Source organism: Trachurus japonicus, chromosome 3 (genome assembly GCF_045865225.1).
Source record: "Trachurus japonicus isolate A0001 chromosome 3, Traja_1.0".
Lineage (NCBI taxonomy): Eukaryota > Metazoa > Chordata > Actinopteri > Carangiformes > Carangidae > Trachurus > Trachurus japonicus.
The window spans coordinates 13,010,809-13,025,798 of NC_140909.1; the positions used below are offsets into that span (position 1 = coordinate 13,010,809).

The 14,990-nt window shown below is 44.5% G+C and overlaps 2 protein-coding genes across 6 annotated transcripts in view; both read right to left on the reverse strand.

Annotated features, from left to right (window-relative positions):
• cox4i1 (cytochrome c oxidase subunit 4I1) overlaps window positions 1-14,990 on the reverse strand; it is a 117,860-nt gene that overhangs the window by 10,410 nt on the left and 92,460 nt on the right. The gene's annotated exons all lie outside the window — the stretch shown is intronic.
• gse1b (Gse1 coiled-coil protein b) overlaps window positions 376-14,990 on the reverse strand; it is a 166,644-nt gene continuing 152,029 nt past the window's right edge. For all 5 annotated transcript variants that reach the window (XM_085762649.1, XM_085762657.1, XM_085762666.1 and 2 more), the window contains 13 exons: window positions 12,919-13,085; window positions 12,569-12,760; window positions 11,413-11,580; window positions 10,910-11,292; window positions 9,904-10,234; window positions 7,787-8,430; window positions 7,517-7,629; window positions 7,128-7,395; window positions 5,948-6,061; window positions 5,365-5,742; window positions 4,332-4,670; window positions 3,886-3,989; window positions 376-3,029 (listed from right to left, as the gene is read on the reverse strand). In XM_085762649.1, the coding sequence (XP_085618775.1) occupies window positions 2,889-3,029; window positions 3,886-3,989; window positions 4,332-4,670; window positions 5,365-5,742; window positions 5,948-6,061; window positions 7,128-7,395; window positions 7,517-7,629; window positions 7,787-8,430; window positions 9,904-10,234; window positions 10,910-11,292; window positions 11,413-11,580; window positions 12,569-12,760; window positions 12,919-13,085 (3,342 nt within the window). In that variant the 3' untranslated portion in view covers window positions 376-2,888. The remainder of the gene's footprint in view (window positions 3,030-3,885; window positions 3,990-4,331; window positions 4,671-5,364; window positions 5,743-5,947; window positions 6,062-7,127; window positions 7,396-7,516; window positions 7,630-7,786; window positions 8,431-9,903; window positions 10,235-10,909; window positions 11,293-11,412; window positions 11,581-12,568; window positions 12,761-12,918; window positions 13,086-14,990) is intronic.

The following is a 14,990-nucleotide window of genomic DNA, read 5'->3' on the forward strand; positions in this document are numbered from 1 at the left end:
TCAGAAATTTTCAAAATGTTTCAGAGGAATTAAGTTTTTAAAATTTGCTGGACTGACTTGGGTTTGCCTGGAAATATATTAAAGTATACACACACACACACACACACACACACACACACCCCGTAGTACCGTTAGGATTTCAAGTACTTGTTTCAGGAGAATTTAACTTCACAATGAAATACTAATCATAACAGAAATACAGTTCCCAGCAAAGCTCACTGCGTTTTAATCTAATCAAGATATTATTGGTTGTGGTTATAATGTCTCGACAGGTTAATAAAGTAAAGGTCCAGGGATCTGTTTTGTTTGTACAGGTTCAGTGTGTGAAATAATCCACCTACTGCATCAGCACCCACAAATAGACAAAGGTTGATATTTAACATTTTTCAAATATTTTATTTTCTTTTTTGTCTGAAATCACAGCCATATATTCATAAATACCTAATTACTACATTCAACAAAGAATATATTACATTACAATGAATTCAAACAAGTACATTTTAAAAACAGGATTTCACAGCATCTAGACATCCTCCACTGAGTAATGGGGCTATTGCATGGGCGTGCGTGGGTTGGTGATACAGGGATGCTGGGTAAAGGGGGCTTACTGTACTACACCTTCTTCCCCAGCTCATTGGCAGCTTCCCTCAGCGGACGTGCTCCCTCATTAACTGATAAGCTGTGCTCTTGGCTCTTTTCTGCTCTGTAATAATGACAGACTACACTGTATCCTTCTGATCTGACTCGGGCCTCATTTATGAAAAAGATCTTATGATTAAATTGTTTCTTGAAGATGCTTTTTAGATTAAGGAAATCTGTGCCGACTCTCAACAGCACATATTTGAAAGGAACGAGTGATACAGTAGACACTTCAATGTAAAATGTGAAGTTACTGATGTTGTGTCTGTATGCTCCCAAATACTTGAGGCACTTGTATGTGTGCTTTAGTCTTATTTTTATAAGTTAACTTTATGCACATTGTATTTGTCACTCTTATCCCACCAGCACCCAACTTTAACATTTAAATTCAATACGATGATCTACATGTACTGTATGTGCCTTGTAAACGGCTTTTGGGGTCTCCGGTCGTGTATACAACCATGAGGCTGAGTTGTCGTAAGTTACAGCATAGAAAGTCGGTGTAAAACTGGCAGAATCTCAGGGCAGAGCTGACAGGGAGGATGAGGGCAGACAGGTTGTAAACAGGTATGAGGCCCGGTGAAGCAAACTTCTGATTTTATATGTACTTGGAAATGCCCAGTTTGAATCAATCTTGGTTACCAGTCTGTTTGTAATGTATTGGCAACTTTGGATATCAAGGGTCCTAAAAAGAAAGGTGATGAGTTTGGGGTCAAAGGTTATCAGCAGTGGAAGATGGCCATTTTGGGTTGAATGTTTGGCTAACCTAATTGCGACTTAATTTAAAATCAATCCAAGATGCTACTGTTTTGTTTTCATTTTGGCACTGTGTCCTCTCATGACTGCTTGATCTTGTAAGGCTTAACATTATGCAAACCGTCATACTGTTTGACTCCAATGCTTTATGATGTCAGACAAAGTGAGGCGAAGGTCCAATGGTAGGATAAAGCATCAAGAACCAGATTCATCAGCTGGATGATTCCGAGACCCTTCATGTCTTTACAAAATAATCAAGTAAGTCAAGTGACCCAAGTATTTAAAAAATAAAAAAATAAAGAAAAAACTAATTTTGTCACTGGATTTCAACTGGTTTCTGTTTGAGAATATCACAAGCTAACTAGTCACTAGACTGGAGGAGTTGTTGAAATGGGCGTTAAAACAGACAGACAAATGTTGCTGTGAAGTACGGGGGTGGGTGAGAGGGCAGGCGCCATGTCTCAAGACCTCTGAGTAAGCTTTGCTGATCTCAGAGGCCCAATGAAGTGGCTGTGGCTGGGTCTCAGCTGCGCAGTGCCAGGAGAGACTCAGAGGAGGAGTGCATCCTGTTTTCTCTCACTCTGTTAGATGTCTCAAAATGAGCTGTTCTGGCCAGCAGCAGTACAAACACTAAAAGCAAGGCTTTCTTTTCCAACCCAAAAAGCATTAAACATATAAAAATGGCAGGCTTTTTTTCTTTTAAAAGAACAATGATTAAAGTAATAAAAACATACAAAATTCTTTTAAGTCTTCATATTATATACAATACAAGGCCGAAGCACCTTTTAAAATTCTTATTCTCAAATTTTCTATTTCGAAATAAAACATTTCCTTAATTCTTTCCAAAAAATGTGCATTTTCTAAGTTCTTCCCTAATTTGAACAGTTCTTTGTTGTAACACAGTACCACCAGGTAGTTCTTCAGCTTTTATTCTTAAGTGCATTTTCCAGTTCAAAAGCTCATGTGGCCACTGTGATAAAATCAGTCCCGACTGGCCAGAAGCCTTCGTTTGGAGATTTGGAGCTTTCAAGTCTCTTGACGACACCCCTCCTGGGGCGGCTGCTCCCTCATTGGCAGGATTGTCTGTGTAGATGTGGCGGTGAGGGATGCAAGGACTGAACAACAGAGCAGCAGGGACTGAAGAGTGTGTGAAAAGCAGGTGCATGGTTGTGTTTGTGTTGATCTTCAGGTACTCCTGCCCTATACTCGCGCTGATCTTGGGGTTGGCTACATTGGCACAGGTTAGTGGCTTGTGGCGCAGTCCCTGGCTGGCCACAATCCAAAGACTGCCTTTCCTTCACTGAATGGTCCTGTCCCCTGTGCATTCGTCTATCCATTCACTCCATTCAATGATTCACTCATTCATCTTATCTAGCCAGCCACATTCTCCTCTGTGGAGCCATGTGGAACAGGCTATGAAAAATAAACTCTGGGTGTCAGTCTGAAAAGGGAGGTGGCCGAGGCCTGGGGGCCATCAGGTCGACGTGTTGGGGTCACCTGGGAGGGTAACCCTTGTAATGGCCGCCCCTCGGCCAATGTGTCTGTGGCAGCGTCAAACACTTCCTGAAGTGCTCCAGCTCTGCTTGTAACTTCTCCCTTTCCACTGCCAGCTTCTGTCTCTGGGACATCAGCTCCTACACAACCACAGGAGCACAGAGGGAAAATATGAGTTTACGGAAAAACAGAATCACAACAATGATGAAACCACAATGTGAGAATTATAAAGGATAGCATGACTGTTCACTCCTGTCCGTCTTACCCTGTACTGCATATTGTATTTCATTTTTAAAGAGGGGAACCCACTAGTTCTGGGATTACACATAAATGTTTAGATGTGGTGACTCAAACTTTAGAACTTTATTCCGATGTTAAAGAGGAACTACTGTATGTAAGTCTGGTCACTTTTCTGCTGTTTTGCTAACCCTCCGCCTGACCATGCATCTGTTTTTAACAAATCCAGTGAGAAATCAATCCATCGAGCGGTGGATAACGTTATAACGTGTGTATTTGTATGGTCTTAACTGTCATAAACAAACGATTGCGGGTTATGGAGTGCATACTACACCGATGTTGCAAGGATGGTTTTCAGTCATGTATTTAACCATCACTCCAAATCTTTTTATTCAAGGTAAAAATGTAGCATAGCTCTGGGAAAAATCCTGCATAGTTCCTCTTTAAATAAACCACTGTTAAACTGAACTCTTAATATATTTCATTATAAAAAATACCAAAGCAAAGTTTGTGAATACAGCACATGGCTTCATGCAGGAACAAGTGAAGTGAACACAAATATTTTGGTGCTGGTTGCACTTCATGCAGAGCATTGGCAAACATTGCCAAAACATTTGTGTCTGCAGTACTTTGCATGTCCATCACAGATCCGTGATGCAGTTAGTTGAATCATATTTTTAAAGATATTTTCCTCTGCCTGTGAACCATGTGTATTATTAAGATAGTCAGTTATAGAAGTGTAGTATGTGTGAGTCTTACCCCCATGCTATGCGACAGCTGCTCAGCAGTCAAACTGAGATTGTAGTTCTGAGCTTCTAGTCTTCGACACTGGCTCTGCAACACTTGTCGCTCCAGACTTTGCTCTAGAAACCAACACCAGAGAATATAGAGAAGAAGGAAAAAAAGACAAGAGGGTTGGGATTAGAGAAAAATGTATACACATGGCAACACTAACTTTTTCATCTGCATAAAGGATTAAAAGCACCCTCTAGTGACAAGAGGATGTTACTACACCTAAAAAAGTCCAAGCCCTCTTAAGGATATCTGCTTTATTTTATTTTACCTGTGTGCACTGTACTGTACACATTAAAATTGAAAAAAACAAAACCATATCAGGGACATAAAGATATCTGAACAACAAAATAAGATGAGATTAGCTTTTACGGAGGTAAAGGGAACAAATCAATGTCAATGTGACTGTTTACCTTCAACATATTCCTGATAAGCTTCAAATATAGATTCAATCCCCTGCCACTTGGAAGAAGGACCCTCCTCTTCCTCCTCATCCTCTTCTTCTTCAGAGTCCTCTGGACCAGACATGTCCTCTCTTGTCCCTGAGGCCTCCCGGTGTGGCGGTACTGAGAAGTGCTGCCCATTGGACTGAGGGTGAGAGTGTGAGAGCGGATGGGGAAATGAATGTGCATTCGAGTGGGACTGTGAATGTGGCTGAGGCGGTCGGCCGGGGGCGCTCTGAAGCTCTGGAATGTTGTAGTGAACAGACGACTCCTGGAGGTGGGACGACTCCGACATCCCCATTGCTCCACCTGAGAGGAAAAAATGGTAGAGAAGGAAAAGGTTGTCAGATTTCATCCATTGTTATAAATCTAATACTAATGACTAACACAACAACTACAGAATCAAGAGACAACAAAAGAGACGACAATTATGATTTCAGTTACCCTTGTTAAAGGGCATTTCCAGTCGTAATTTATTGTTTACCTCAGATATCAGGTCGCCTATGATCAGTTCATTTCACACCATCCATACTCACAACTGCAGCGTGTAGACGTTTATATTCGTTTTTGTTCAAGAATCTATAGGTTTTCGGTATTTTCAGAATACGGGTTAGAGAACACAACAGTAGAGGGACTCTGAGGCATTTGTTCTCTGACCATAATAGGTCCATGTCTCTGACCCGGAAAGGAGCGATGCAGAAGCTGCGGTAAGTCCGAATTTTGATTTAATTTAATTGTGATTTAGCGAATTAAAAATTTTAAATGCTGGGCAAAAGGACGTCACTTGCGACCACAGAACAATTTTAAAATTAGTCCGGAGCCCATTAATGAACATGGAAAAAACAATAGATTCTTGAACAAAAACAAATATAAACATCCACACGCTGCAGTTGGGAGTATGGATGGTATGAAATGAATCATAGGTGACCTGATATCTGAGGTAAACATTGATTAAGACTGGAAATGCCCTTTAAGATATTTATCTGATTATGGCTCTAGTCACCTTTGTGTTTCTGAAGAGCCTTCTGAGTGGACTGAAGTACAGATTCATGGAACTGCTGGGCAAATTCCTCTGGGGTGAAGCTGTCCCATGGTTTGGTGCGTCCATTGACGCTGTGAAGACCCTCTTTAGCCTGAAGGGGGAGTGGAGGCCGCAAGCTGTTCAGCAAACTGGAGCTCCTCTTAGAGATCGGTCCTTCGCTGGGCCCCCGGGCCTTGTCTGGATAGACAGCTGGAGAAGGGGGTTCCTTTGGTCTTAACGTGTCCCCAAGGGGTTTCGGATGGCCATTGGGGGACGCTGGGCAATGTGAGGAGGGGCTATGTGGTCTGACATTGTGGTGGTGGTCCTCTGATTCAGAGGGAGGCTGGGCGAATGCAGAATCTGTAATCATTTGAACATGTGTTAGTATTGATGAGGTCAAAATCCACATTGTTACAAATGCGTTGCAGGTAGAAACTGTAAATAACTTAAGACGCCATCTCCCACCAAAATGCATAATATAATACAAATCAACAAACACCATTCTAACCCAACACTTCAGGGATGTGAAAGGGTGTACATTTATGCTTATTAGTGTGTGTCTCACCGGAGCTCTGTGCCGAGGGGCTCTTACACAGCGGATGAGGGGCATGTCTGATGGTGTCCAGGGTTACGCTCTTTTCCTTAATGGCCTGAAGCAACTCCACCACTCTTTCATTATCTAAGAGACAAAGGAAGAAACACATCATGTAAACCTTTGTTGCATTAGTCCTGCCAGTTCTGTCTTATTCACAGTTTCATAAGCACCTGGTTTTCCTAGTTGTGTGTGTGTGTGTCTGTAAGGTTGTGTAGCCTGACAGTGTGGGAGGCCACGCGCTGCCATCTGTAGGCAGCAAACAGTAAACCAAGAGGATTAGACTGGGATAACTGTAAGCCCACTGCTGCCACTCCCAATTCCTCATCAGCATACAGTATGTGTGCATAATTGCAAGTGTCTACAAACCAAACCTTGACACGAGTCCACCTTTCTAACTAAGGCAACGTGAGAGGCATTACATTATGCAAACATTGTTAATTATATGCCGCATGGTGTGACCCCTTTGTGGTCTCTTTCAAGGCTTGAGTCAACATGTTAATGACAATGCAGGGCTCAGCTGAAGGAAAGCATCAGCAAACTGTAGAGCCAACAGAGTATGACTACTGCTTACTAAAAGCTAAATGAACACACATTCAGTCTTCAAGTCACAAAGAAGAAGCATAGTATGAGTAATGGATGGGCATGTCTGAGGACCAAGTGAAGGGCACTGGGTCAGTGGTGGTTTCTAACAAGCACGCTGAAGCACTAAATGTATATAAATATTTGTGTTTTCAGTTGATTATCAATATCAAAACGGTTTCCTTCACTTAATCATATTTTACCATGGAAGTGAATGGAGTTGGCTTCCTGAGCACACCGATTCGTTACTTAAGAACAATAAGGAAGGCATGGCTTATTTAATTAAGAACAGCTAAGAGGCATTGTTGCACACAGTTAATTCTCACACTAATTAATGTTGTTCTTGGAACATAATTAAACAAAAGCGGTTGGTAAGCAACACTAAAAGAGCCATGTTTAGCGTAACTGTTAGACAGATTAACCCATGCATATATTTACCAGGGGTATTTTAGAGCATCTTAAAGAATTGACTGTCTAGATTAAAAGTGTGGTAAAAAAAAAAAAGAAAGTGAAGAATCCACCTCATGGATCGGGATTTGTCTGTGCACTGCACGACTACAAATTTCCTTACCTTTTCTTTGCTGCACAGTGACATGGGACAGTCTGAACATGGTGAGGAAGCGCTTCTTATCCTCCAGCTCTGGTGCTCGGTCCATCTCCTCAGGGGTGAAGCGTGTGCTGAGTTGAGGAGGAGGAGGAGGAGTGCGTTTTGATTGCAAGGCAGGTGGTGACGGGCTGCGCTCCCTGAGCATCCTCCTCCTCTTCCGTCTCTTCTGATGCACCAGCTCATCCCGCCGGCCCACTGTGGTCAGGCCAAACACTCCCAGAAAGTCCAATTTCTGTGCAGAGGCAAAGAAAGAAAAAAATAATCATCTGACTGCAATTTTCTGTCATGAGTGCCTGGGTGTGCTTCTATCACAGAAAGCACAGAAAATGTATATGTGTTGGCAGGTGTTTTACCTCTGTGGAGTCCTCCAGTTTGAGTGGGGGCTGCTCTGATACTCTCCTGAGATGAGCTCTCACCTCCTCCTCATCACTCTCATCATATGAGTCATCCAGCTCATAGTAGTAACCTGCAGAAACACAGAGGTCATGACTGATACCCTACTTTTAAATTCTCTAAAAAAAAAAAGTTATCTTGTTACATAAAGAAAGATGCGGTCTGTGGTTTTCTAAGGGTGTTTGAGTGCAGGTTATAAGTTTTAACAGTATGTCTGTGATGGTGGCTACCTTTCTCCCTGGCTTCCCTTCTCCTCTTCTCCTCCAGGTCCAGCTTGCTAACAGGCCTTCGGTGCTGTTGTAGGTACTCATCATAGATCAGCGTTGTCTCCGGGCCCATTGCCAGTGTAGCTACCTGTCCCATCGCTGGCCCAGAAATCATCCCTAGCCCCTGTCCGTGTCTACTGTGCCCTGGGTGTCCCTGGAGGCTCTTTATTCCAGCATTGCTTTTCACAGCTCCCTCCAGTTCATACTGGCTGGTCAGGGACAGTGACGTCCTCTGCTGGCTGAAGAAGGTCTGTGTGGATTTCTCCAGATCAGCGAGGAATGTGCTGGGCTCCGTCAGGCCTGGAGGACCTCTCAGTGGGGGATACTTTTCCATTGCTCCCCCTTCTCTCCTCCGGGCTCCGTCCTCGTATTTGGAGGGCCCTGGAGGCAGCCGACTGAGCTCGTAGTGTCCCATCCCTGAGGGCTCGTGGTTACGTCTGGAGTCTGAGGCTGTTTCTATAAGAGATGCGGGGTTCCACAGGGTGGTGGGCGGAGGAGGGTGGTGTTCACGTGGCGGCTGTGGAGGTTTGGGGGAAATGAGGGGTGGAGGGGCGCCTAAGTGAGGGTGGAGATCTCGGCTTCCTGGTTCATGGTGATTCGTTATGGGTCTGTAGAGATACAACAGAACAGGGATTGCGCATATCTGTTAGAAATACAGTCCAAGGCTCATATCTCGTCTAAAATTGAGAAATGGTGTTTCCGCAATCACATATGTTATGCAGAGACACACAAAAGTGCTCATACGCCTTGTCTATTTCCTGTCATCCCTGTCAGTATGTCTGTGGGTTTGTGTGTCTGTGCAAAGCAGTGTTATCAAGCCCAGACAGAGTAGCCCAGAGCAGAGTGAGGATGTGGCCAAGGCACACACTGTCCTCCAGATATACCCGCCTGTTTTTGATCTGTTAGGCCATTGAAGTGTGGCATGCATGCACACGTACAGACACACACACATACACACACACACACACACACACACACACACACACAAATAGAGAGTGAGAGCGAGAGAGAGAGAGAGAAAGTTCAGAGAGCAGTCTACGAAGGAAGAGGCCAGGAGAAATGTTTTCCTGACAGACAGGCAGAGAAGAAAATGACTGACACAAGAAGGGGAAGAAGAACGATAGATTGCTTGAAAGAGAATAACACTTGACAAAAAGAAAGATATATGTAAAGTGAGGACAAAGATGAAAAGGAAGACTTGACAAGGAAAAAAGGGATATGGTAGTGAAAAAGAAACGGCAACAGTGAGGCAAAAAGAAAGGCAGATGGTGGACGGACACTGTGTGGAGCGTCTTTCCAGATTAAACCTGGCAGTAGTGCACGCTGCATGACCAGTCAAATTATCTATGCCTCCTGTTTGTGTTTGCATTTCTGTGTGTGAGTGAGCGAGTGAGTAAATGTGCGTGTTATCCGCAATCTGCAGCCTGTGAGCTGTGATTCTGCGATTATACCGTAGGGTTACTGATATCAGACGTGTGCGTGTGTCTCTCCTGTCCTCCCAGTTCAGCATTAAACCACGAGCTCACTTCTGAATCCCACACAACAACACTAACAGAGGCACAGTAACAAAGGAGGGTAAGTAGGGGGCTTATGCTGTGCAAGGTTGAGAGGATTAGTCGAGAATTAGCCTTTGTGTATCTTAGCCATCCCACTCGCTGCCTGTTTGAAACCCCTACCCACTTCTCATGGAACAGCAGTCATCAGGACCCCGCTTCAACACCTAAACATAGCTGCATGTTTTCCTACATGTCAGGCCTAGAAGGTAGCTCGGACAGAAATAGAGTCGATGCGATGCTTCTGACATTTTTTTTTTTTTTTTGCCAACCCTGCCTGAAAACAAACTTCTAAAGCCTGCCAGCTTCTGAGGCTTCAAAACACAGGCAACTGTCCCTATCAGGCTAGCATAGAGACACACAGTAGAACACCCAAAAAATAATGTTTGCACTGAAACCATGCATGCATTTTGGTGTCACAGAGTCATGCGACGATAAATACTTCCATGGCATGTGGTTTAAAAATTTAGCTTGTATAAAAATGTGCTGGAATATATAACAGACTGAGCCTTGTGTGTGTCGTCTCACCTGTGTGAGTCTGTCCTGTGGTCCGGTGCGTCAGCTGGCCGGCCCAAGTCCAAGTGCTGCTCCAGAACCTGCTGACGGAATTCAGACACCTGGTACTGACGGTCCTCTTTCTCCTGGCGCAGCTTGCGTTGCCGGGCCAACCACCTCTCCTCCTCGTTGTTCCTCTGAGCAATCATCGAGGCCGGTAGCTGGGAGCCGACGGCGCCGGGGCCCATGTAGAGACCGTGGCCTGAGATCAACCCAGGGACGGGATGGTGTGATTGAACCATTGATGAGTGTAGTCCTGGTGGGACTAGTTTAGGAGCTGGAAGGGTGGGCTCTTTGGTTTTATCTGCAGAAACAGAAAGGTCATTGCAAAACATGTCAGCATTAGGAACTGCATAAAACTAAGTGCTATTTTAATGAATTTGTTTTTCCTCAATTCCATCAGCTAATCCAGTGGTTCCCAACCTTTTTTGGCTCATGATCCAATGATACAATCACGTGACTACATGTGAATCAAGATACGCCAGTTCAGATATTTTTATATGCTGCATTTTATTTGAACTTGATTTATATTCAAGAAAGTGAAAGTATAGAATACAGTTGTTTAAGATTGTGTGTGGTGTTTTAGTTAAAAAATATTTTTTTCAGTAATCTTTTTCTATCAATTAGACATTTCAGGTGACCCCATTTGAATTCTAGGCGACCCCATGTGGGGTCCCGACCCCAAGGTTGAAAAACACTGAGCTAATCTGTATAAAATATATAAAACAAAACAGTAAAAAAAACCATTAGGCCAAAATTGGTTGTTTTAGGAAAGAATCCACAAATATATCATAGGAGAGATACATTCAGCAGGTTAAAAATGACTATGATTAACTGATTATCATCATCATTGTTGCAGATTAATATTCTTTCAATAGACTCATCAGTTAATCAACTGACTGTTTCAGCTCTGGTTGATTCAAAGTGTTTCTAGGGACAGCTGTTATACAGTATACGGGGGGGAAGCAGAGACACATACCAGCCCGATTAGGGGTGAGTCTTTCAGGCTTGGTTCGGTCCTCCTGCCCCCTCATGCCATGGAGCTCAGCCAGGTAGTGGCTCTCCATGGCCTTTGATGCCTGCAGCTCCTTCTCCCTCAGTGCTCTCTCCTTCTGCCTCTCCAGCTCCTTCTCTCTTTCTCTCTCCTTCTCCCGTTCCCTCTCGCGCTCCCTCTCTCGCTCACGCTCACGTTCCCTCTCCCGCTCCCTCTCCAGCTCCTTCTCGCGTTCCCTCTCCCTCTCCCTCTCCCGTTCTCTCTCCCGCTCCTTCTCTCTCTCCGCCTCGCGCTCCCTCTCTTTTTCGCGCTCGCGTTCCCGTTCACGCTCCCTCTCTCTTTGCCGCATTTCATCCTCAAGCTGAAGCCTAAAAAAATGCAGAGGACATGGAAACAGGAAAAGGAAAAAGATGCATGTTAAATTAGAAATGACAATTCCTAACCACGGTTGATAACTATATGGTTGTAGGGAGTTCAGGGGCCTTTACCTCTCAGACTGCAGTGCTGACAGTGAAGGGTGCGTGAAATCTCCAGGGTAGCGGACCCCTGGTAGGTGCATGTGAACAGCAGAGGGATGGATGGGGGGTAAAGCTCCCCCTGTTGGCAGCGAATAGAAAGGTGACCTCAAAGCAGAGAGGCAGAATGGGTCATCCATCCTGGGAGATAAGGATTGAAATGAAAAAAAAAGAAAAAAGGAAAAAAACAGAGAGGAGAGAAAGCGAGAGAGTCAGTCTCCCCGTGTGACAGTGCAGCATTCACTTTCATTAACCTGTGTGCCTCCATCTCCCAAAGAAGCAACATCACAGGGTCTTCCATCTTTCAAGAAAGCAGCAGTGTCTGTCAGCTAACCTCAATCACCACACAGCAGCTAGCAAGAGACTGTGCTGTGTGCTGATGCACAACTCTGTGTGTGTGCGTGTGTGTGTGTGTGTGACATCCACTGCTCATCCCCTCATTAAATCCATTACAGCGCAGTGTGTGATGTGTGCTGCAGTCCTCTGATCTTGCTGGGTTGACAGACCAGGGGCACGCTGCCTGTGTGATAGCCCAAAGCTAGAAGGGCCCTTTGCAAATGATCACATGTAGTGTACATTTTTAGCAAATACTGCTGTAAATTTTCTGCTGCTGGTGTTTTCTGTATAATGTATTTAACTCTGTATAAATTCTATGACGTAACCTCTAAAAACACACACACATACACAGACCAAATGACAGTTTACATCTTGTAAGCAGCAAAGCTCTTATTTTAGCTGTGGTAAGAGTTCAAGGATTCTTTTATGGTGATTCTCTAAAAGGATTCATGAATAAGCTCCAGACATATAGAGGTGGCAAAACCAGCCTTGTGCACAGTGTCAGTGTCTTTGCTTTTTATTTACCTGGAACCTGCTGTTTTTAGTTGTGCTGCCTATGTCATGTCTCTCTTCAACTCTCAGTAAAGTCTCTATCCCAGGTAAATATATATAGAAATTAAGAACCTCAACAGAATATTTTACCTCTGGGAACAAGAATTCAAGGTCAGCTATACACTAATGTGTTTATTGCTGAGTCTAAGCAGTACAAATACTTAGTTCAGTTATATGCACTGGTTTGCACAATCTGCTCTCAGAGGACATGGGTGCCAAGTCAACAAAACAAGAAGCCTACCTGTACGGTGTGAAGGAGGGGTGGGGCAGGTAGCTGGGGTGATAGTAGGCAGCTGCAGCGGCTGCAGTGGCAGGGTCCAGGCCCAAGGGCAACGAGGGCATACGGAGGGCATCCTCAGTCGTGGCATAGGGCCGGAAACCACGGAGGTACTCTTCTGGTACGGGACCTGCATTAGGCAACTGTCTGGGCAGACTGAGGGTAAGAAAAGAGAGGTAACAGGGAAAAAAATCATGATTAGTTTGATCTGCATTTGTGTTTTTGCAATATTTGCTAGATGAAGAAACATTTGAAATTGAATACATGGAAAAACTGCAAATCCAGGGAGAAAGGCAGGGCAGTATGTGACTCACTTGAGGGGCTGAAATCGTGAATCCTGCATGACAGCACCTGGGGTGAGACCAAAGGCATAGGGGTTTCCCAGGAGGTGGGCAGGGACGGAGGGGCCACCCTTCTCCTGGGGGAGGGTCCCCTCCGCACCCAAACGTTCCCTGCTGGCCCCACGAGGCCCCGAGTCAGCCTGGAGAAAGAGATGCAGAGAGAGAGAGTCTTAGTCATTGTTCGCGAGGACCTGTGACCGTCACGGTTGTCAGTGCTCATGGAGCCCATCCTGCGAGGGGGGCGACAGGGGAGAGAATAGGCCTGTTTGTGGTGGTGGAGCCTCACTCACTCTCTCTTCCAACCCCAGGCACTTTTATCCACTCTGTCACACACACACACACACACACACACACCAAAACCCCTGTAAAAATAGATGGATCAACATTTCTCTGAGGAGAATATATGATAAAATGGAGGAAGCAGGCAGAGAGTGGTAAAGAGAAGAAGGAAAAAAAAGCAGCCTCGCTTTTTTTCCCTCTAATTGTAAACAAGAGATGACATCTTTATGATCGATGAGGATGTGGTAATGGTAGATGTACACCAGCACTACTTCTAGGGAGATGATGACTTTGATCTTGGCTCAGTGTGTGTGTGTGTGTTAAGGGAAAACAACAAAGTCCAAACAGCAACATCTCTCTACCTCTGTTTCTCTTTCTTCCTCTTTCTCTTTCACCTCCCTCTCTCCCTTTGGCAGCAAGCCTGGTCTCACTTCTCCAGTCCCACAACAAAACACACACACACTCAGCAGGCGCACAAACACCGTTTCAGGGCTACAAAGACATCCTGCTGTGGGAGTGGGAGTAAATTTTCTGATGCTTTGGTTTCCCTCTGCCTACAAATGCAATGGCGGAAAAGGGAGACTTACAACCCTTACAAGTCCGACAAGGAAATTGTTTATGGAGGGATATACAGCTGAAGAGGATTTTCACTGGAATGCTGGGATAGCAGTCTCGTCTCTGGCAAAATGCAACTTGAAGTTTAGGTTGGCAGGTGCAATACTAGAAAGCATAGGAACAGAAATGCAGAAGAAAGAAAAAGGTTGAGATGAAGCGATAAAGAAGATGAGCGAAGGGAAAGGGCTGCCCCATTAAATTAACCTCTAGGATTAGAGAGATGTTACAGCAGAACTGTGCTCTCCCTCACTACTGCCTCTGTTAAAACAAATCCTATTTAGTGAGCCACTACCTCCACCTCCTCTTCTGCAGCCACTGACCCAGACTGACACTGATGTGCTAACATCCAATCTTAAATGCCTCTAATGTTTAGACTCCTCATCCCCCCCTCCTTTGTTTCTTAGACCTCCCACTTTCCAGTTGTTTGCTCCTAGCTGTTTGTTGCGCTTCACTAAACAGTAAGGCACTTTATTCCCTTAAACCTCCCGTTCCTGTAACTGACCCCCACCTCCCCCTCCACCCCCATCCCCATCCTTGCAGAGCTTTATGAGCACAGGGAGAAGGTGGATGTTCCCTCCCAATCAGCAGCCAACTGGAAAAAGAGCTGCATATATATGGCAAAAGAAGTCAGTATCAGACAGGACTGATGCTTGGCTTTCTGGATGCTCTTTCCTCATTCTCTTTCTTTTCCAACAAAGTGTTTTTATCTTTTCTTAATCTACATTGGTGTCCAACAGCATCAAAAACTGATGGGTGGCTCCCTGGAAGTCTGACTGTTAGTAAAAACCCTTCATGGTAATTTTAGCATGCAAATATGCACACATTTATTCAAATTACTTATCTTAACACACACGGACGTGCAGATCCAAGTCACACACACATGCACTGTGGTGTGTTGTGTATTGCTCCAGTCCTCCTCTCCTGAGTATGAGTGGTGAGGCACTGCTGACCACTAATACGCTTGCAAAAGTGGGAGAAGCTGCTTTCTGTCATCTTCTGTCAGTTAATCAATTTCTATAATCACAGTCATGACAGCTTTGTTAACCAAAGTAAAGTGTTTAACGAAGCTGTGCTCGACTGAAATAACTGATGCTACAGGTCCCAGTTTTATTTCATTTGTTCGTGTTTGTTGTGTTGTGTGTGAAGATGAT